This window comes from Protomyctophum bolini, assembly GCF_963924005.1.
Source record: "Protomyctophum bolini genome assembly, chromosome: 8".
Classification (NCBI taxonomy): Eukaryota; Metazoa; Chordata; class Actinopteri; order Myctophiformes; family Myctophidae; genus Protomyctophum; species Protomyctophum bolini.
Window position 1 is genome coordinate 41646302 of NC_137869.1, and position 24038 is coordinate 41670339.

The window sequence follows — 24038 nt, forward strand, 5'->3', positions numbered from 1 at the left end:
GAGGAAAGAGGCGCACTACCTACATAGAGACACAAGTCAGTGGTGGAAAGTATTAAATACATTCAACTCAAGTAGTGTTACTACTTACTACTAGTGTTCCATGTTGAGGTCTTTAGCCCCTCCTATATGTCCAGACTTTGGTGTGTGTAACCCACATTCTGTCCTAACACAAACATTAAATGCTATTGATGAATGCACAAGTTTGAGTGTTACTTTTGGTACTTTAAGTCAATTTGAATACCAATACTTTTGTACTTTTGGCCTACTCAAGTAAATATGTACTGTAATAACGAACTTGTACTTGTAACAGACTATTTCTACAATAGGGTGTCTTCCATCACTGATACACTGTGGGCATGCCATTGGAAAACATTAAGAAAAACAATCTCACGCATATTTCAGTTGACATTTACGAAAGGTGATATTTTATTCAGTTAAGATTCAAAATAAATGTATTCACACAAACACATAAGAGTAAATAGGCCAGAATAGCTCTTCATCCCATCCAAATTAAAAGAAAAATAAACCTTTAATGCAGTAGAACAATAGATGTCACATTATTATAATAATATAAGCCTGATGCCAACCTGGTGTCTGGCTGTTGCCCCTTTTTGATAGAAATTGATCACTGAAGAGAACACATCTCATCTCTACTTCACTTGTTTCCATGGTGCCTGGGAAACATCCCATCCATTGAAATAAAAACATAATTCAAAAAACAGGAATAAAGCACATATTTACTGAACAGACTGAAAAATAGAAGACTTTTGTGCCTGAATATCCAGAGATAGCAGTAGTAGTAGTAGTATAGTAGTACGGTGAATTGTTTTTCATTGCTGTGATTGGCGCTACAGTGCAATAACCCAACCGATTGAAGCCGCAGAAGTGCTACGTGATAAAATAAACAGTAACACACAAAGGCAAGACAGTGTGCAACCTCTCGTACACGCGGTACTGTAACTTTTAAGCCCTATCTGGGATAAATCCGTCAAACTGGAGGTAGAAGTCGATTTTCCTGAGAAGTCGTAGAAGACAAAAGACTTTATTTAAACTCTGAATTTTCCAAGTTACACGGAAAAAACACCTGAAACCACACCCCCAAAAACACGGCATGTCCATCAAGTGCTTCCCCAAAATAAGGATCACATCATTATTATTATTGTTGTTGTTGTTAGACATCATTGATATTATAATTATTATCATATTAAATGGATAGATCTGTTATAAATGTCGTCTCTGTGTGCCCGGGCTTGCTACAGCAATTGTCCAAAAAGTGGTACAGCATGTCCTTAAAAGAAATAACAAAAAAACTAAAATAAAAAATAAACATAATAATATTTATAATAATAATAATAATAATAATATAAACACAATATAATTCCATAGCCCTAAAAAAAAGCTATTTTCAGAAATATAATATTTAATAAATCTTCATACAGGTTAATTAAAACAATTGTCACAGCAGAAGGCATCTCGTTAAATTTCCATCATCGTATTTCCTTGTTGTGTTCACATGGCAAGTACACAACACCATGACAAAACAGTGGCAAGTTTCATGAGTTGAACGACAGGACAAGTCAAATATTGCATATATGTCTGAGATTACATATGTAGAGATTGTATATGTGATCCCAAAGCATTGGGATTGTAAAACGACTTCATAAATGGGTATAGGAAAAAAAAACTAATCAACTGAATTCTATGATTGTGAGGTGTAACAAAACATTCCACCAGGGGGAGCTATGAACACAGTTTGGGAGCTCTATACTTCTCTTGTTTCCCTTGTTGGGAGGTTACCACAAAAAAGGGGGGGAAAAAAACAAAAAAACATAAAAATAATCAGTTACAGGGTTCTATAATCACATTTCGGCTGATATCCGATTGTCAGCAGTCTTCGCAATCTGTTTTTGTCTCATATCTGCTTGTGCCCAGAGCACACTATACCAATAAACAAGCCACATTATTTTCCACTTTGTGTATTACTTCGCATATGGTTGCTGACAATATATTTTGCCCAAATATTTTAATCTGTTGAGGTAGAAATTGGGACATATTCCAGTCAAAGGGATCTGCACGGTTTTGGAGGTATATACAATGTTGTTGTAATTCATCCCCTGATTGTCACTTCCATGTTAAGTAGAAAAAAACAACAACATTACCCGACCTTCCCTGAGGATTCTGATGCACACTGACACATCTTAAAACCAGTGGTTCTCAAAGTGGGGTCCAGGGACTCCCATGGGGGTCCCTGTGAGGGGGTCCCATGCAGGCGGTCCTCAACTAAAGGAAGTAGCTATAGGAATCAAATCGAGCCTTATAGGTCTGTAAACCCAACAGAGTTTTACAAATGGTTCCATTTCTATACACTCTCTAAGTTATGGGGGTCCGTGGACTAAATTAAAACGTTTGAGAACCACTGTCTTTGAAACCTCTACTCACGTATACACGCCACTGTTTCTTCAAAATGCAGAGAGAGAGAGAGAGAGAGAGAGAGAGAGAAAGACAGAGAGCCTGAAAGAAAGAAAGAAAGAGAGAGAGAGAGATAGTGGGAGAGAGAGAGAGAGAGAGAGAGAGATAGTGGGAGCCGAGCGTTCAATTCAGCACCGTACTGCTCAAAAGCAAATATCTCAGGAGAGCCGTTGTGTGTGTCGATGGATATGTAATAAACATGGATCCCGTCAAAAGAGCAGGTTCTTGAATGTTGCCCAGGGGACTGTAAAGGTCACGTGTGGGGTCATCTAGAAGAGCAGCACTGACCCTTTTTAGATCAGCAATGATTGAGTTCTCTCTTTCCTCTACCCCCACCCACCCACCTACCCTCACCTCCCACCCACATAATCCTATCTATACATCTACACATCTCTCTCTCTCTCACACACACACCACACACGCGCGTACACAGCATTTCTGTGTTTGATTGTCGGCCATTTCCCTGGACTGGACTATAGGACATAAATATCGTCATTGTCGGGTGGACAAAACCGTTACTTTAAAGGAAATTGGGGGGGGGGGGGGGGGGGGGGAATAAGCAGTGTTTCGTTGGATCCAATGTAGTTCTTATTTTGTCACTTGAAGCTCCTGTCAATACTTTTCACCGGTTCAATATTTATATATTAGCAGAGCCACGTGTGCTATAATAATGCTCGACGGCGAGTGCCAGGCTTTCTCCACATATACCTATAAAATAAAGGCAATCTCCAAGCTCACAGCGTGTTGTTAACACGGCGGAGTTGTGAGCTTGGAGATCTGCTTTCCCCACCCCCCATCACTATATATTAGCGCGACACACACATTATAAAATAGGGCCTTCATTTATGAAAAACATCAAAAAGATCATGAAATCTGGAGATTCAACACTTCTGCCTGACAGCGACGATTTGCAAGCGAGGAACGCGAGGAGGAAGAAAGGGGGGAGTCATTCATCTCTAGAGGTTTATGTGCCATCAAACATCTACAAATAATAATAAAAAACCGGAAAGAGAATAAACACTCCACCTTTCTGCGTCCTCTATCTATACAACAGTATATCCTCCGATTGCACGGAGAGAAAGAACAACTGGGGGGTTGGGAAGGTGGGTTTGCTGCCCCCAAATGTAAATAGATTACAGTGCTCAATATAGATAACTGTCATTTACATCAGAATACGACATTCACGTCACATATCCCCCCCAGGGCTAGAGGAGACGTATAGCCCAAAGGCACAAGCTGTTTTATTCATGGTGGGTTTGTCTAACTAGCTTTCTGCCTGACGTACTCCACGCCATCACACACACATTGTACGGTATAGTAGTGTATATACTGTAGGCCCTAGAGAATCTGAGAGGGGGAATTTATCACTATGCTCCAAACAAACTGAATTATAGGAGTCGGTCCCTTGCACAAGACTGCTGTAATTGCATAGCTGACATCCTTATTGAAGGCCTGTCTGTGATTTGATTGATTTCCGTTAAGACGTCCCAACCACATGGTTGGACCATATCTCCTAACCACATGAACCCATATAGCGTCCCCTCCCTATTGTGATAATAGGGCGATAATAGGTACTACAAAAATAAAATATATAGGGTTTAAGAGGCTGCAGACTGTCTCCCGACTGTCATTTCAAATGGCATAATTTCTCTGGGACATAATAAACAAGTCAATACCTAAAAGTCTAGAGAACGGTGACCATGCAAGAGGTTATTGGTTACTGTATACTGGCGTGAGTGAGAAGATCTTTAATCTAGCAGGTCATAAGGTGAGTGGGAGCCATGTCCAGGAAAAGGATGGCTTTCTATCTGCAGCACCTTCCTGCTGAACTGGGTGTTCTGATAGAGCAAAGGCCTCCGAGTGATGATTGGCTGTGTACTATAGAATGATGGCCATTACGCTCAGCTAAAAAAAGTAAAAGCACGCTAAATGGAGAAAACGGTGCACTTTCCTACCACAACATACAACGTTAAGGCCTCAGAAGAATAATAGAAAGGTTATATTGTGTAAGCCAGGTTCTCTGAAAAGAGAGACTATCTCACTCCTCTCTCCGGGCGATACCGGGAGATACGTTTCTGATCGAAGTATGCCACACGTTGTGTACCTGCATGTTGCTAATCAGTGGGTGGCCACCACAGGTGGATGTGTCCACTGTCCACATCAGCTGCCCCTTGTCGGGGTCAGTCCCCCGTTACACGTAGACTATGTATTGTGTGGAGAGATAGTCTAGTCTTGACACCATAGAGAACATAAACCTATACTACTGCAACGCGTGATTACTCCCTAGCTTCTGTAGGAAGAGAGTTGCTTTGTGTAGTAGGGGAGACAGAGAGTGAGAAAAAAAGGCTTTTCTTCTTGTAACAATCTATAACAGGCAAAAAGTCAAGAGAGGTAACAACGGTTATAGTTTGAAAAGACTGATTGATTGATCTATTCTAGACCAAAACCGAGATAAACAAGTAGACGACGATCGGATTACAAAGTGTCTGCACAACTGACATTTAATAAAAGGACAAAATAACCTAGGTGTACTGAGTGCGCGCGCGGGAGACACTTATGTTTCGTTTACACTCCGTCATACAACCGTATCGCACACTGAAAATAGCCGACCTACGACCTTGTGCACGAGCTTGTCAATTGGCTATTTTTGGCATACAACAAAGTTATAAATCAGGCTTAAGAACTAGGCCATCAGGTATGGATTACCCCCGGGGGCCGTGACTGTACAATATCAAAAACCCCTGACTTAACGACATCTAAATAAGAAACAAGCCAAAGAGAACCACAAGACATATTCCGTGTAAAAATCCTTGAGTGACAAGACAGACCAGAGCAGTCCTTAACGAGACCCCAGCTGTCCTCGTCACAGCTCTGATTAAGAAGCACTTGGATCAGGAAAGAAGAAGCACTGATGTCATGCAGACGCAAAAACGCCGTCTCATTTTCCGCGGACGAGAGAGAAAAAACGAAAATAGTAATAAACGTATACGTGGTTTTACCGTGGAGCACAGAGAACATGGATTCTATATAGCCTGAGACGTCGTCAACGTTTAGTTTGTTGTGAAGCCCGGTTTACTTTCCTGATTGTCTCTCGACCAAAAGCACAACCAACTGATGGGATTGTTCACGGTTAATTGTTTTCTTTACCTTCTTCTTTTCTCTCTTTTAAGGATTATTACTTTTTTGGGGGGGGGGGACAGGACTCCTTTACATGTCAATAATATTCCAAATGGACCTTTACAGGTCTGTAACTCTTGAGAGTACACTCTCAGAGATATAGATAGGAGTCCTATAGAAATTAAAAGGTTTTAAAACCCACTTAAATAGGAGATTATAGCTAAATTCTTCCTGCTCTTATCCCTGAAGAGCTACACATACAGGCATGTTCGAGAGCAGCAGAGCACTACAGAGAGATACAGGACACAATAGAACATCACATCACTATAGAATCTGACCAAAAACGACAAACGAAAATAAAATAAAAATAGAAATGCCAAGAGAGAAAAAAAATGAAAGATTTATATCTTTCACGAAAAAAAGAGTCACTTTTGGAAAAGGCGTTACTCTAGTTAAGAGTGTTCCAGAAGTCTAGTGTGGGATACATACGTCACGTGTATAAATATATATACAGTACATATATATATATATGGGTGCAACAGTTAATCTAATTCATCGATCGAATCGATTATAATATTAAAAAAAAAGAAAAATTGATTACTTAAGTGATTGAGAAGCATAAATGTGCTGTCCAATACAGCTGCGAGTGCAACAGTTAAGCACTTTCAATCTGGTATCCCTGTGTTGGGAAGATAAGGAGATAATCCATAGTTGCAACCCTAATATATACACCGCCGTTGGTCGGGGCAGAAACCTCGTATCTCCTATGTTCTAACTTTTTGTGTTTCAGTTTTGTCGCTGTCGTAAAAATTAACCCATTTTGGGGCAGGAACCCCTTTTGAATTTGAATGCCGACCAGTACAGAACAGTTTTTTGGACATGTGAGGTTTCCACCCCCGACAGAGACGATATATACAGCATATATTATACTGTACACACCACAACAATGTAACCCATGTGGAGAGAAGTGGATGTTATGAATACATGAAACGCTGCCTTTGGGTTCAGAACGAGTGCTGCTACTGAACCATGAAAAACGAACAATAACGTCTTTATGGAACATGCGCTTGAGGTCACAACGGTAGTTTTGTTATAATATGCCCTGAAGAAAAATAACATAATATTCCTTTAAAAGCTTCTCTGATTAAAAATAGAGGATTTTCATAATTTTCGATCTTTTTGTTTTTTTCAAAGTTTCGTTTTTTTCTCCAAATAAATCCTAAATATATAGATTCATATATTTTTTTTGCAGTGAGAGGATTGTTAATGATTACAATAACGATAATAACAACAATAGTGAGAATAACAATAATGATAATAATAATGATAGTTTTGATAATAAAAACAAAACAGCTGTCCTCTGAAGGAGAAGCGTGGCTGTCAGTCAGTAGCTGTCTGTGTGCGTGTGTGTGTGTGTGTGTGTGTGTGTGTGTGTGTGTGTGTGTGTGTGTGTGTGTGCGTGTGTGTGTGTGTGTTTGTGTGTGTGCGCGCGTGTGTGTGTGTAAACAGTGCATTACCCTTCCTTGTTATTATTAAATTATTTTGTTCTTCGGATATTCTGTACATTTATGTAGAAATAAATTATTCACAGGTTGTGCATATATCTCATTTTTCACATACTGACTCTCCATTCGATATAATATTTTTCCTTTTGGCTAAAAGAACAAAAGAGGGGGAGTCTTCTGAGAAGAAAAACCTGAGATAGTGTACTTCAAGTGGTCTGACGTCTTTCAGTTTTGTGTATGTCTGTACAGTGTGTGTGTGTGTGTGTGTGTGTGTGTGTGTGTGTGTGTGTGTGTGTGTGTGTGTGTATGTCTGTACAGTGTGTGTGTGTGTGTGTGTGTGTGTGTGTGTGTGTGTGTGTGTGTGTGTGTATGTCTGTACAGTGTGTGTGTGTGTGTGTGTGTGTGTGTGTGTGTGTGTGTGTGTGTGTGTTTTGGCATATACCATGTAGAAAATGAGGTTGGTTTTTGGCTTTAGTTAGCGTGGTGATAAAAAAGGGGGTGTAAGGTGGGTGGGAGTTGTTAAGACGATGGGTGGGTTGTGTTGGATGAGGTAGGTGTGTGAGGGGGCTGCTGCTGTTGCTGGGAGCCCATGCTCCGAGGGCCGGTGCCCTTGCCGATACCGGAGGCCCCTGAGGAGGCTGACCGTGCCGCCTGAGCAAAAAGGACACCTGTTAAAAACGACACGACACAATTCAAGTTAGTTCGGTTGCTTTTCCCGTTATCGCACGGCTTGGTCCAATGTCTTGATTGCCGATTTGGTCAATCACTGAAATTCAGCGGTGTGTTATTTTTGAATAATGACCGGCGAGTTCATTAACGGACTGCTTGTGCCACTTGGTAAAACATTAATGCTTTCATTACCGTGAGCAATGGCATTTTTCCTTTTGTCGTTACTTTTGGGTCCATTTATTAATTTCTTTATTAAAGAAGCTGTGTAATAAGCGGGGTGATAAAGACCTCTCTGATATCGCCTAAGGGCCTAATGATTTTATTTCTCAACAATGACCGGCTTCTCAGGGTTCACGGAGGGTGTTCCAAATGGACCTTGAAATGAAAGCGTTTATGAACCAATGAAGAAATGCATCATTAGAATGAAACAAGACACAGCTGGGGACATTTGGGGCAAAGGATGTGGTATACAGTACATTACATGGACACACGGGCACCGTACAGTATGTGCTATTAGGTTTAGTTTGTGTTTGTTTTGCTTATTATAATTGTTGGTAAACAGTAGACATGCAACTTAAATGTTTGCCCTGGGTCTGTGATGATATGTATGTTTGCCGCTACAGATACATTTTTATTGATGACCCGTTATTGATTTTAAATCGTCTCTGCGCTGTGCCACAAATGACCTGTCGGAGAACATCGAAGTCTAAGCCTGTCTAGTGAGCACGTAAACAAATGAATAAATAAATATACATAAATCCTGATTGCAATCAAGGTCAAGTGTAGATTAGTATTAAGTATAAGGGGAGTGAGAGGAGCCAGTGAGGTGGACGCCGGTATCAGGTGATGACGGCGGCGGAGGTTACATAATTATACTGACCGGTGTACACCACTCCATTCAGCTCCACTGACATGCTGATGCTGCTCATGCCGTTGGTGGTCAGGTTGAGCGCAGAGTCCTGTCTGCTGTCTCCTATAGTGAGAAAACAATGTTGTATACGTTAACCCATTCTGAACGGGAACCCAATTTGGGTGTTAGCATCATGTCGTGCTTTAGCTATTGAAAAATAGCAGATCTACAAGCTCATAGCGCGCCACCGAGTGGCGCGCTACGAGCTTGTAGGTCTGCTATTTTTTTTATTTATCGAAGAACGACTGACATTTTTAGAATCTGATCTCAGGTCAGAATGGGTTAATCAGACCAGTGTGTGTCCAGTGGAAACCTCGTGTGAATCTGATCTCAGGTCAGAATGGGTTAAGCCAATCATCTGTGGACCGCCCTACTGTTGGTGTTGCGCGAGTGGCAGTGCGACACAGGATGTGACACTTCCTCTTGTGTCCGTCCCTAGAGAGAGGTCTCCATCAGCAGCTGAAGGAGACCCAGCATCTTTAAATTTAGAGCTTTACATATTCACACTCACGCATCCAGCCTGTATTTATTTATAGTACGTTTATTTCTCTACTAGAGCTAAGCGGTATAGTTGTGGTGGTTGCCAGATTTGTAGGGCCGCTTCATTTATACAGTATAGTTCATGATAGTTCATATAGTTCTTACATTTTTATATCAGGGGGATTTGTATACCGCGAGCCTTGAACTCAGCGATGGCGTCATACTCTGTGGTGCAGCTATAACTTCAATGGCCTACAGTAGCTGTGTGCAGTCTAGTGTACAGCAAGCTTATACAAGGTGAACAGCAGTCAGTGGCGGGCAAAAAGCCTCTTGAAAAAGATCAGCTACTCTTGAAAGATCTTGACAAATGGCCTGACGTCGAAATTTAAAGAAATGTCTTTTTAAAATGTCTTTTTTTCTGAAAAACCTCATGTTTTTATATCAGTGGTTCTCAAAATGTCATGACAAGGACCCCAAAAATTATATGTAATATGCCGCAGACCCACATCTGAAAATATGTTGTTCCATGGACCTCCCACAGAAGCAAAGATTTTTTAGTTAAAAACATTGGCTCTGAAAGAATATATTCAAAGCTTTGCACTACATTTTCACGATTTCTCGAAAAATAGCAGACCTATACAAAAGCTCACAGCGCTGCACTAGCTGGGAGCGTCGATGGCTATGGGAGCGTCGATTGGGCAACATTCCATGTCATTCCCGGTTGGGACGTCGTCCAAAGCGTTCCCCGCCTCCATTTTAGTGGATGAGAGGAAAAAAAATCTTCAAAAGTGGAAAAACTCTTGATCTAAATCATTCCGTCCAAATCTAACCAAAGATTATGTTTTTGACGGTCCCGTCGCTTGTCGCCAGGCTTTCATTTTCCGCGCAGATGAAATGAAAGCCTGGGTACTATCGATCGAGGCTATACTTCAGTTACATCCAAGATGGCGCCTCGTGCACCTTGAAATGGCGCCCTGAAGAAACAAATCACTGGGCGTCCGTCCCGTGATTTAATGGTTGCAAACAACCCCCCCCCCGGGGCGTTCTATAGGTGTTAATAACCATTAGCCATTTATTGCAATGACATTGCATTGGGGTTTTGGCGGTCGGTGTGACTGATGATGACCGAGATGAACATGAAAGTGTGAACAGTGAACCGCGTATACATTATAGACCACCTTACTGTAAGTGAACCAGTTAGATTGCGAGAGTACGTGTGAGCTTGTTAGCGAATGAGAATGAAGGCGCTTGTCTGAGTTAGTCGAACGCTGAATGAGAGAGAGGCTAGCGAACAGTTAGCAAACACCTCCACCTCTACTGCGTGCGTGCGTACCTGTGTTTGTGCGTGTGTGTGTGTGTGTGTGTGTGTGTGTGTGTGCGTGCGTGCGTGCGGCTACCTTGGTTGCTGATGCGTATGTTCATGGGCATCTGAGCGGTCATGGCCAGCAGGTTGTGCTGTAGAGCCCTCTGCAGTAACCGCTGGTGCTCCTCTGCCGGCAGAGCCATCCTCTTCTCCGGCGGTTCCCCGGACTCCAGCTTGTCCCGGAGCTGCTCCAGAGCTGCCACCTGCACACACACGTACAGCACACCGTTCAACACCCATTCTGACCTGAGATCAGATTCTAAAAAAAAAAATCTTCTATACATCCTGACAGTTTTCTGAAAAAGCCCATGTTTCTATGTGTCAGTCGTTCTTCGATTTCTTCAAAAAATAGCAGACCTACAACAAGCGAGTGGCGCGCCACTCGGTGGCGCACTACGAGCTTGTAGATCTGCTATTTTTCAATAGCTAAAGCTAAAAGCATAACCTTTTAGACCCGTGACCCAAAAAGAGACATTTTATGTCTCCCCCCCCCCGCCGGGACCCAAAAAGAGAGAAAATAGCAGATCTACAAGCTCACGACACGTCGCTTCGTGGCGCGTTGTGAGCTTGTAGATCTTGTAGATTTAGTTTCCCTAATTTATGGAATTTGTAGATTTTTCTTTGATTTCTTATTTTCTTCGTAAAATGAATGAATTCATAAAAAGTTTAGCTTTTTTTGGGGGAAAATGTTTTAAAATGTGTCCGCAACCTGTGGGTTGGGTCCCCCGACCCACTGTTTGGGAAACAGCGCTGTAAGGTTACCAACTATAAGGTGTTAAGTCAAGTCATATTGCAGTGTCAGCCTCAGGCCTCACAGTCATCGGGGATGGATGAGAGCAGATCCAATATATATTTAATGAACGCTATACAGTAAGAACAAAATCAATATTTTTTACACTGAATGGGCTCTTTCGTTCAACCGTATGAAGGAAAATATGTCTGATTTCTGTGAATAGACCTTGTTGAGAATGTTGAGAGAAAATGAAACAACACAGAGGCATTTCAAACATCAAACACTGATCTATATAGTCTGGTCCATAAATATTACATTTACAGCCAGCACACAATATAACTAATGTTCAGTACATAATAGATCATGTGCTTCTCAAGCCTTTTGACCCATTTTGACCTGAGATAAGATTCTACAAATGTCTGTTTGAAAATGACAGTTTACGGAAAAAGCTAAGTTGTCAGTCGTTCTTCGATTTTTCAAAAATAGCAGACCTACAAGCTCGTAGCGCGCCACTCGGTGGCGCGCTATGAGCTTGTAGATCTGCTATTTTTCAATAGCTAAAGCATAGCATAATGCTATAACACCAAAATGGGTTAATGTCAAGGCCCCCCCCCCCAGTTTTGTATGCATTGTATTGCGTGAGAACAAATGGAACCAAATGGTTGCTGTATACACTCTCAGAGTTACTATTAAGTGTCAATATTATACTCTAAAGCAGGGGTGGGCAACTTCGACGATGGAGAGGGCCACTATATTTCCACACTCACTGAGCTGCGACGCATTTTGAGCTTGTAGATCTGCTATTTTTTGCTATTTTGTAATTGGAATGCTGAAAATTTACATTTTTATGTAATTTTAAATGCCTTTCATTATACGTGTGTTGAGCATTGAGCTACTAATTTAGACTGAAGTAATTCAAGCGGGTCATGTTTGGCATGTTGAATAAATAATGTTTAAAATAAATAAAAAATAAAATAAAGAAAGGTTATACCTGTGCAGCCATGGCTGCCTGCGCGGCCACGGCTTGTACCGCGGCGACAGAGTGAGCCGCCATGCCACCGACCGGCAGGCGCCCCATTCCCATTGGCAGGATGTGATGGCCGCCGTCCTCTTCTTGGTTGGAACGGCACGCGCAGAGACAGGGAAGAGAAGAGCCCACAGGTTAAAACAGCTTATTTTTTCCATACTCCCCCCCCAGACATGTGTAGAGTAGACACCCTGATATCAATGTGGAAAAACTCCAGCGCTAATAGCCAAGGTTGTGTAACCGTCCGAATTGTTGTATAACCGTCTGCACGTGTTGTGCAACCCGTCTATAAACCTTGACAATTGACATGTAGCCAATTCGGACCGATCAAACAAACGACTTTTTCACACGGAGATAAGTCCGTCTCTCTGTTTAGACTTAAAAACTCGTACCCAAGAGCAGTGGTTCTCAAACGTTTTAATTTCCAGTACCGCCATAACTCCTGTAAGGGTCCATTTGGAACCCTGAAAGGGTCCATTTGGAACCCTGAGTGTCCCTGGAACCCACTTTGAGAACCACTGCCACACGAGAGGATTCAGGATTTCTTAATTGTTTCATCACTTCCAATTGCACTTGCTTAAAACCCATTCTGACCTGAGATCAGATTCTAAAAGTGTCTTCTACATCCTGACAGTTTTCTGAAAAAGCTAGTTTCTATGTCCGTCGTTGGATTTAAAAAGAATAGCAGACCTACAAGCTCGTAGCGCGCCACTCGGTGGCGCGCTATGAGCTCTGCTATAGCAGATATAGCAGATATACAAGCTCACAACGTGAAATTTCATGCCACGCTACTAGCTTGTATACATCTGCTATTTCTTAAATGTTTTAGAACAATCTTGAAGGTGTGATAATAAATGATTTAGACGGCATTCGTAGAATCGGCCGGCCCTCAGGTCTTAATGAGGCCATTTTAACCCATTTTGGGGCGGGACCCCCTTTTGGTGTTTTAAACATAATATAATATAATTTAGCTATTGAAAAATAGCAGATCTACAAGCTACAAGCTACAAGCTTTGTAGGTCTGCTATTTCTCTCTTTCTCTCTCTCTCTCTCTCTCTCTCTCTCTCTCTCTCTCTCTCTCTCTCTCTCTCTCTCTCTCATTAGCAAGCAACAGCAGCACTGTCTCTCTCTCTGGATTAAGAACCTCAACACGGATTTTCCTGGAGGCTTAAACATGCCTAAAATCAGATCTTGAACACAACAAAACTTAAACTCAGGGTTAAACTGGAGTAAATCTAAAAGTGATTGGATCAGACTTCCTTCGGATACATGGCGAATGCATTCATTCCTTGCATTGAAGTCTTTCTGTGTGCCCCCTCCTCTCTCTCTCTCTCTCTCTCATTAGCAAGCAACAGCAGCACTGTCTCTCTCTCTCTCTGTTTCTGGCGCCCCTACTGGCCCCTACTGGTACTCATACTGGTGCTCACACATACATAGGTGAACGTCACATACATGTTGCCGGTTGTGTATAGGAGTCGTTGCACCACTACAAAAAGTAGCACCACTTACACCACCACCACCCCCAAACAATTCACCTTTTTTGATTTTGTGCATCCCGGGGGAGACGAGCGAGGAGGCTCCGTTGGTGTGCCCCCCGTGCCCCCCTCCCGGCATGCCGTGGTGGCCGTGCAGCGTGGGCATGCCGTGGTGGTGGTGGCCGGGGGGCAGCTTGGGCGAGGAGAGCATGGTGGGCGTGCCGTTGGGCGAGTAGGTGAACAGAGAGCTGCCGAAGCTCTGCCGCCGGCCCTCGCGGCGGTTGCTGTCGATGGCCGCCTGCAGCTCGTTGGGGTTGCTGAGCGCCCGCTTGTCGCACTCGTACGGGTAGAGGTACTTCATGTACCTGTTGTGAGAGAGGGAGAGAGAGAGAGACGACGTGAGTGAGTTTACGTCGCTTTGGTGGTTAGGTTTGTTTATCAAACACTCGGTCCCCGATAATACTATATCGTGAGCAGTGTTGGGAAATTTTATGAACTATAGTTGAATTCACAGTTCGGAAATTTTAAAAGGAACTACTTCAGTTCATAGTTCATAATTCAACATTTTGAACTAAAGTTCATGATTCCAAAAAATGAACAGTTATTTTCCGTTCTTTTTTTCCCTTTAGTTTTTTCTTCGACAGCCTATAGCCATTTGCGCACCAGCTGAGAGCTGCAGGGATTTAGAGAACGCCGACAGGCACTCAAATGAGACGTTATTATAACGTCCTGTAAAGTAGATGTGGAAATAAAACTATAGTGTTGACTATAATCAATACAAGTGGCTCTTATTTTGACGAGGCAGCTTTTTTGCACAGGAAGTCCGTCTCACTTGTAAACAAGCTACGATGGATGAGCTGTCAAAGTGACGTTCTGCAAAATCTCATGGTATTCAGTCGACTAAAACTGGACTAAGACTAAAAGATTCCATGTGACTAAAATGTGACTGAAAGTAAATGAAAACGATTGAAGAGACTATGACTAAAACTAAAATCAAAATCCGCTGCCAAAAACAACACTGATTGTGAGCGTGTGTGTGTGTGTGTGTGTGTGTGTGTACTGACTGTGTTCGGAGCGTAAAGGCAGCGCTGGTGATGGAGGTGGGCAGGTTCAGGCCCTTGGTGATCTCTCGCCACAGCTTCTTGTTGATCACCTCCACCAGGCCTCCCTTCTCCGTCACCAGCTGGTACAGCATGTACAGGTCCAGCACCTGCTTGGCCATGATGGGGATGCGGTTCACCGGGGTCCCTGGCATGAGGGGAGGGGGGCACATACACAACAACACAGGTCAAAAGGTTAGGCAAAGAAGGGGCAGAGATAGAGGCGGGGCCTCTAAGCCTTTTTTTAATGTGTCGTTACTGGGAGATTTGAAGAACGGTAGACACAAGAAAAAAGTGCACTAAACTTGTGGTCACAGCTGTTCCGTGGAAGTGCATCAATGTTGTCAGTTACTTACTGGGAAGTCTGAGGTTAAGACATTCCGCAGAAAAGGGAGTTGTCAGTGTACCAGCTTCCCTGATTGAGTCATCATTAATGGGAAATGTTGCCTAACTGTGTGTCTGACGTCTACATTTAGAAGACGACGTTTCTTCTAAATGATGACAATTTCCTTCAAAACCTCATGTTTCTGTATCAGTGGTGCTCAATATTTCATGTCAAGGACCCCAAGAATTATTATGTAACATGCCACCGACCCCCATCTGACCCCCATCTGGGGTTCCAGGGACCCCCGACAGAAGCAAAGATTTGAGTTAAAATGTTCACTCTGAAAGAATAATATATTCAAAGATTGGAGGCACATTTTCACGATTTTTCAATAAAAGCTCATAAAAGTTCATAGAACTTGTAGATCTGCTATTTTTCAATAGCTAAAGCATAACATTATGCTAACACCAAAAGGGGTTCCCGCCCCAAAATGGGTTAAGTAAAAGTATCAATGTAGTATCGAGTACAAAGTGCAGAATGTCCCATTTCACAGAGAAGTTTTACATTTTTAAAATGTAAGAAAGATTATTATTATTTTTTTTTTAGAAATGAGCAGATCTACAAGCTCACAATTATGCGACACATGAGCTTGTCTGCTATTTTCAAAAATATATTTTTATACGTTTTAAAAATGTAATGGCTGGCAGTAACATGTGCCATGTGCACTGGGGCAGATAAATAATTTGATCTCACACACACCAGACTCCAAAGTCGATTTTACCAGTAGTGTGGCGGCAGATAAGATTAGATAACATCAAGGGAACACATATAGATTTATGAATAAGGTCAGGACCAATAAGTCACCTACTGTATATCTACACTATAATCTGATGATAAGGACGCATAGTCATCTCTCTCCTATACTCAGTCGTCATGACACCCTTTGAAATATCAACATCTGAAATTGTAATAGTGAAAAGCCTGCATCATATCGTCCCGAGAAGCAATGTACATAATTGCGTTATTGGACCCCTGAAGAAGTGGTTAGACATCTGTGTGTGTGTGTGTGTGTGTGTGTGTGTGTGTGTGTGTGTGTGTGTGTGTGTGTGTGTGTGTGTGTGTGTGTGTGGGGCCAGATGATGTTCCCTCCGGTGATCGGAATATTAAATTCGGTCAACTCGACTCGACTGGAAAGGTCTAGGCCTTTTTTTCAAGGTTCAGCAAATATTATTAAAGCATAAATCCTTGGAGGTGTGTGTGTGTGCGCGTGTGTGTGTGTGTTGGTAAGAGAAGATCGTGGAAAGCGCGTTGACAGATAAACCATCAAGGTTGGCATGATACTGATGCACGATGCTGACTGAAGGATATGTGTCGGGCTACAGGCTAATGTGGCCCTTACGTAAATTAAAGAACAGACTTGCTGAAGGAAAGTTATGCCATGTATGTTTCGATGGATTGAACATGTGTCCGTTTAAAAACGCTTTGAGAACAGAAATTGTTTTGATAGAAAATGCATGCTATTTTATTCCCCCAAAGTGACTGCAAAAGATTGGTGCTGTTTGTTTGAAAAAAGCTTTATACCCTGTATAATGACAGCATTTATATATATATATATATAACGATGCAATGTGACATAGCTCTGTTTACACATAGCTGGCTAATGTGTAAACTCCAACTGTATATACTGTACTTTCCCCATTTTCAACTGCTTTGGCCGCCCGAAAAATAAAACTCAAGATTATGGCAATGTAAACTTTTGTTTTCTCATGCCAATAAAGCTCCCTTTGAATTGAATTGAGACAATTTTATTGTCAGAGTAAACAAGGCAGGTATTTAAGACATTTGCCAATAAGTGTGAGTCAGCTAACATCCATATATATATATATATATATATATATAATAAATACCCCAGTTTTGTGTATTTGTGTATATACATCACAATCAACTGATTGTGAACCAGGGACCTCCACCCTGACTAAGGGCCGATTCATACTCCTATTTTACCGCTGTTTCGGCGCTGTAGTGCCGAAATGATTTCGGCTCGTCAGAAATTTTCAGTAGCACCGAAGAGACGACTTTAGGACGGTACCCGCCCCCCCCGAACCTCAAATGACGACACATTGTAGAGCCGACTTTTATTCGGCTCTAAAATAGGAGTATGAATCTCGACCCGTTATTGTTTTAAATATAAATAAAATGCCTTTGTTAAATGTATTAAATAACACAGTATTTCAAAAGTCCATCAAATGTAAGAAAATATTTGAATTAATAGGTAATAAAAAGATTTGACTGTTACCAGATGTGAGTGTCAACCTATAGTTAAACACTCGTTAATAGGTGCTCTTAGTCGACCAATAGGGACAGACATGGGTCAGCAGGTGCTCTTAGTCGACCAATAGGGACAGACATGGGTCAGTAGGTGCTCTTAGACGACCAATAGGGACAGACATGGGTCAGTAGGTGCTCTTAGTCGACCAATAGGGACAGACATGGGTCAGTCAGTAGGTGCTCTTAGTCGACCAATAGGGACAGACATGGGTCAGTAGGTGCTCTTAGACGACCAATAGGGACAGACATGGGTCAGTAGGTGCTTTTAGTCGACCAATAGGGACAGACATGGGTCAGTAGGTGCTCTTAGTCGACCAATAGGGACAGACATGGGTCAGTAGGTGCTCTTAGACGACCAATAGGGACAGACATGGGTCAGTAGGTGCTCTTAGACGACCAATAGGGACAGACATGGGTCAGTAGGTGCTCTTAGACGACCAATAGGGACAGACATGGGTTAGTAGGTGCTCTTAGACGACCAATAGGGACAGACATGGGTCAGTAGGTGCTCTTAGACGACCAATAGGGACAGACATGGGTTAGTAGGTGCTCTTAGACGACCAATAGGGACAGACATGGTTCAGTAGGTGCTCTTAGACGACCAATAGGGACAGACATGGGTTGAGCTCAGGGCTCTGAGACAATTCAAATGCCAGTCCACTTCCTCACAAACAATCCGGTTCCGGGTGTTGCTTGTCTGTGTTTTCTTTCTCTCCGTCCATATGCCCAAATATGGATGATTGACGACATAGTTCTGACACAGTTCTGGCCAATCAGATTGCGTGACAATTTGACATCGTCATATTATAATAATTGTTCTTTATAAAGACGTGTCCGATACTCTAAACATCAGTTAAGAGACTTGCAACGAGGAAACCGAGCTGCCTTCATCCTAACAAGTTCATCTGTAAACTAGTCGTCAACCCTGATTGACGCCGGTGGAGCTGCTGCTGTGAAATGGTTCACTGGACGACACATCTGGAAGGAGAACATAGGGAGGACAAGGACGCTGCTGTGGTGGTCGGACACGAGATCTACTGCTTTGTAGGAGACGGGCCAGACCAGAGCGGAATAGATCCCATTGAAGTACACGTCTTCAATACAGCGTCTTTATGCTGGAGGAGGTTGACCCCAGTGACCCCTGGAACAGCAGAACCTCACCTTGAGGTTCCCTCTGGGCGCAGGGGCCACACAGCTGTGCTGATTGAAGCTACTGTCTACCTCTGGGGAGGTTATCCTTACTGCAATGTGCTTTGTGATGCATTTGATGTTGACGCCCACAGATGGTTCAAACCACAGGTTTCTGGGACTGTTCCAAAGGTGAGGTACTATCACTCAGCCTGTGTTTTGGGGAAGGTCATGTTTGTTCATGGAGGATACACTACAGCCACATCTACATCCACTGGATGCACTAATGACATCTACAAGTTGGAAACCACCACGATGGTCTGGACTTTAATTAACACCTGAGGAACTCCACCTCCTGCTTCAGAACATCACTCTGCTACCATCATCGGGACAAAGATGTTTGTGTTTGGGGGCTGGAAAAAGATGTGTCAGTACTACACCATCAGAGTGTTCGACACAGAGACCAACCACTGGCTGGACACACCTTCTACACAGCTTCTACCAGAAGAACGTGGGGATAATTCAGCCTTTACCTACAATGGAGAGCTGTACATAATTATGTGGTGGCCGGAACGTTAACAAGTACCTCAATGATGTGTGGAAATTCAGTCCAGAGACCTTCTCCTGGAAGAAGGTTGAGCCCAAGGGGAAAGGACCGTCTCATATGTATACGATGTGCTGTTGCATGATGGGAGATCGAATCGTCCTCTTTGGAGGACCCAAAACACCTGGTGACCTGTATGTCTTAGACCTCAGTCCTAGCCTCAAGACATTATCTAAGCTAGCAGTTATTCAGTACGGTCTGGAGCAGTCTGAATTCCCACACAACATCAGGTGGGAACTGGCAGCCATGCGTATAGCAACAGCAGCTGAGAAACATAAAAGGGCTTGATTTCATTCATTGCACGATACTACGTGCAACAACAAGGTATATCAAGACCAGGCATTATTTAACCGAAATATACGATATCCTATTCCACGGTTACCCTTATTCCTTATTCCATTCTCTTACTTTGTCCAACATTCTTTTAACCCATTTTTTTTAAACCCACAAGCCTTGTAGCGCGCCACCGAGTGGCGCGCTACAAGGCTTGTAGGTCTGCTACTTTTGAAAAATCGTGAAAATGTGGCGCAAATCTTTGAATTTGTTCTTTCAGAGCGAACGTTTTTAACTCAAATCTTTGCTTCTGGGGGGGGGGGGGGGGTCCCTGAAACAACATATTTTCAGATGGGGGGTCGGCGGCCAATATATTTCTAGGAGTCCTTGACATGAAATATTGAGCACCACTGATACAGAAACATGAGGTTTCTCAGAAATTTGTCATCATTTAGAAGAAACTCTTCTAAATGTAGATGTCAGACACACAGTTAGGCACTACATTTCCCATGAATGATGACTCAATCAGGGAAGCTGGTACACTAACAACTCCCCTTTCTGTGGAATCTCTTAAACCTCAGACTTCCCCGTAACTGACAACATTGATGCACTTCCATGGAACAGCTGTGCCCACACGTTTAGTGCACTGTTACCGTTACGTGGAAGATAATACAAAATATTCAATTTGCTACCACAAGCAATACCTTCACTGACCACCACAAGTGGTCCACGGACCACCTGTTGAAAACCCCTTGGTATATACGTTATATCCGAGAGAAAAGCCCAATGCCAAGCTATATAGATAATGTTTTTTTCTTTGTTTTTTACCTGAGATCAGATTCTAAAAATGTCTTCTCTATCCTGACAGTTTTCTGAAAAAGCTACGTATGTTTCCATGTCAGTCGATTTTTCAAAAATAGCAGACCTACATGCTCGTAGCTGTATGCCGATTTGAGAGTTCCTTTATTTGATGTGATGCAAAAAAAAAAAAAAAACCTGAGCTATAGTCTGGGAAGATGATGGCCAGAAGTTGGTTGTTTAATTATGAAGTACGCTATTGGCCTTTAATATAAGATTACGTTTTTTCCCAATGGAAATATCCTAAAAAAACGGCGTCGTATTATAATCGGGGGACTAGACTATTTGACATTCAATGATCTTTTTCCACAAATGAGTCTTGAAAAATGGGTGCAGGTCGATCGTCTTATAATCAGAGTGATCTTATATTTATGACAATACAGGCGTTTAAGATTAATAGGCCCAATGTTGTATTTTAAATTGGGCTGTATTGATATAATCTGCCATTCATTACAGCATGAATGCTTGAGTGTTCAAGTTGGTTATTGGTTTCATCATTGTTTGTGAATTGTTGTCGGTCAAATGAAATGTAAAGGTCTCCTGTAAGTCCATATGGCCTTGGGCATCCTTGGGAAGCATGACACAAATCAATCCATCATGTGTTCTCCTACTGTACTGCGTATCACTTTGGCTCACTATCCTATTGTAGAAGTTAAAACATGTAATGTTCTCTAACAGGCCTGCAGAGGGGGCTGTCATATTCTGAGAATGATTTCAGTACTATAGACCAGCCCATCCATTGCTTTGTCTAAAAAAAAAATCTATTTTTCATCACACGTTTGTTATCTCTCAATGTACAAATCAGACATGTTAGACCCATTTGGTCTGATATCCTCACTCTCCACAACAGCTGAGAAATGTTACAAATGTCAACCCTCTAGGACAGGGGTGCCCACACTTTTTGAATTGAGAGCTACTTTCAAAATGACCAGCTCAACAAGATCTACCCATCGGAAACATTATAATAGCATTGCTAAAAATGGCTTTGGCATTACATTTAAGACAAATGCACTTGGAATGGGAAAGGGGAGAAATGGAATAGGCTATGTACAGTAGGCCTAGAGGGTTTCTTTTGTATTTAATTTGTAATCTACTGACATTTGTGGATTTCGTGCACAGCAAAACTCTTGAAAACAAAGTATTGCATTATGGGTTTGAGCTGACAGCCCCTTTTCTATGTCAGTCAGTCAATCAATCAAGTCAACTTAATTAAAGTGGCAGATGCCAAAAATATATATATATATATTTAAATTAAATATTCTTTAGGGGCATGTTATGTGATCTACCTGGCACAGCCTTTGTGATCTACTGGTAGATCGCGATCTACCTTTTGGGCACCCCTGCTCTAGGAGGAGTCATACAGGAGAGGCAAACAAATTAAGTCCCCCCACGCAATCTCCATCACACACACGCACACGCGCACACACACACACACACACACACACACACACACACACACACACACACACACACACACACACACACACACACACACACACACACACACACACACACACACACACACACACACACACACACACACACACACACACACACACACACACACACACACACACACACACACACACACACACACACACACACACATACACACACACACACACACACACACGCCAATCTAGGATGCATTGTTGGTGACTGTTACACTGCAGTCGCAGTCAGTCAGTCAGTCAGTCAGTCAGTCAGTCAGTCAGGCAGTCAGTCAGTCAGTCAGTGCATTGTTCACATCTCTGACAATAAATACCCAGGAGCTGTGAATGTGGCGATCAGGCTGTGGCATTTTGATGCACTGTCAGTGGAAAGTACTACAGACTACATGTATATATACTGTACACTACTGTAACATGCTAGAAGAACGTGACACTCGTTGACAGCTATCCGGTGTCAGTGGTTCGCAGCTTGTGGTGGGTGGGTGGGTATGAGATGAGACCCCCGGCCGGGTGGGGTGGGTGGGTGGGTGGGTGGGTCCCCCACCACTCGCCCACACCATTTGTGGTGCTTCAGTTCAACTTATGATTATTCAGGGGAGGGGGGGTCGTGAGAACCACTATAGCGGTGTCCAGAGCTCAAAACGCACTGATCTATATAGAAGGTGCGCGTCCTGAACCAGTTGGGGTGGTGGTGGGGGTGGTATTGTTGTTGCTGAAGCAGAGTCTCCATTATATTTGACACATCACGGCCTCCCCTCTTAGTTACAGCCTGGGAAACAGAGTGAACGGGCCATAATAAAGCAATCATCTCCCCACACACACGCCGCTGAGGGCGAATGAAGACCCACCCATGCAGCTATAGGTGAAAGATGAGAGCGCAGGTTCATATGACAGGCAGGACAGACAGCCACATGGGGGGGGGGGGGGGGGGGGGGGAGGGGCGGCGAGAGAGAGAGAGAGAGAGAGAGAGAAGAGAGAGAGAGAGAAGTGAGGGCATCCATTTGGAGAATAGGATCGTCTGCTTTAAGATAGCACATGGTTACATTATATCTCCATGCCTTATTATATAGAACAAGGCAAGGTGAATGCATTGTATGGATGGTTTACAAACTGGATGGGAGACCTTGAATGAATAGACTGTGGTATATTTGCTTCTTCGGGTTGGACAAAACACACTTGTTTGTGCGCGCGCGCGCTCACGCACGCACACACGCACACATGCACGCACACGCATACGCACACACACACACACACACACACACACACACACAACGTACCTCTCTTTTGCATGAAGCTGAATAGGTCGTCCAGAAACTCTTTCCTCTTTGGGTCTCCATCCAACTCGTACAGCTGTTGTTGAGAGGAGAGACACGAAACAGTTAACAGCTAGAACTATAGTTCAATATAGAGCATGTGTGTGACATGTAATGATATCAATGTAGATTCCAATTTTGAGATTTTTGAGATAAGAAAGAAAGAAAAAAAGAGAGGGACTGATGGATTGAGTGACAGACAGACAGACAGACAGACAGACAGACAGACAGACAGACAGACAGACAGACAGACAGACAGACAGACAGACAGACAGACAGACCGACCAGAGATCGTACAGCAGAATGGTACATGAGATATAAACAGACTGGCTGCTCTGATGAGAACCTGATGTGTGCGTGTGTGTGTGTGTGTGTGTGTGTGTGTGCGTGCGTGCGTGTGTGCGTGTTGGGGGGTTAGTAGGGGGGCCCACAGCTCTGGAAAGTTCAGTGCAAGTTAGTAGTAAAAGTGGAGCACACACACACACACACACACACACACACACACACACACACACACACACAGCATGCTTGGGGAAAACACACTGAGGCCATTGATCAGCAGATCAGCCTGGCTCCATACCACCACCACCACCAGTTTGATCAGCCTGCCTGGCTGCACGCTACGCTACCACCAGCCTGGCTGCATGGTACAGTAATACAGTATGCATGTATTAATCGTTGATTTTATCTTTTAGTATACGTCCCCCCGCCCCCCCCCCCCCCCCCCCCACCACATTTGCATTCAAATTGCCACAATGGAAATAATCGCTCAAGCATCTCTGTGTTTCTATACAGATATGTACAAAAAATGTCAATTGTATATACTCTGGTACTGGAACCATAATATGTTGACGCCAATAGTACTATTGTGTCAGATATTTCATATACAGGCCTTTTACACAGACTATAT

At 42.9% G+C, this 24038-nt stretch overlaps 1 protein-coding gene across 2 annotated transcripts in view; it reads right to left on the reverse strand.

Moving 5' to 3' along the window:
* Positions 1 to 396: 396 nt before the first annotated feature.
* arid3a (AT-rich interactive domain 3A) overlaps positions 397 to 24038 on the reverse strand; it is a 63461-nt gene continuing 39819 nt past the window's right edge. Inside the window, exons 5-11 of one of the 2 annotated variants that reach the window (XM_080770354.1) lie at positions 23093 to 23165; positions 14813 to 14996; positions 13809 to 14113; positions 12238 to 12359; positions 10548 to 10716; positions 8641 to 8733; positions 397 to 7759 (exon numbers count right to left, since the gene is read on the reverse strand). In XM_080770354.1, coding sequence (XP_080626480.1) covers positions 7611 to 7759; positions 8641 to 8733; positions 10548 to 10716; positions 12238 to 12359; positions 13809 to 14113; positions 14813 to 14996; positions 23093 to 23165 — 1095 coding nt within the window. In that variant the 3' untranslated portion in view covers positions 397 to 7610. The remainder of the gene's footprint in view (positions 7760 to 8640; positions 8734 to 10547; positions 10717 to 12237; positions 12360 to 13808; positions 14114 to 14812; positions 14997 to 23092; positions 23166 to 24038) is intronic. The other variant, XM_080770353.1, reaches the window with a different exon arrangement.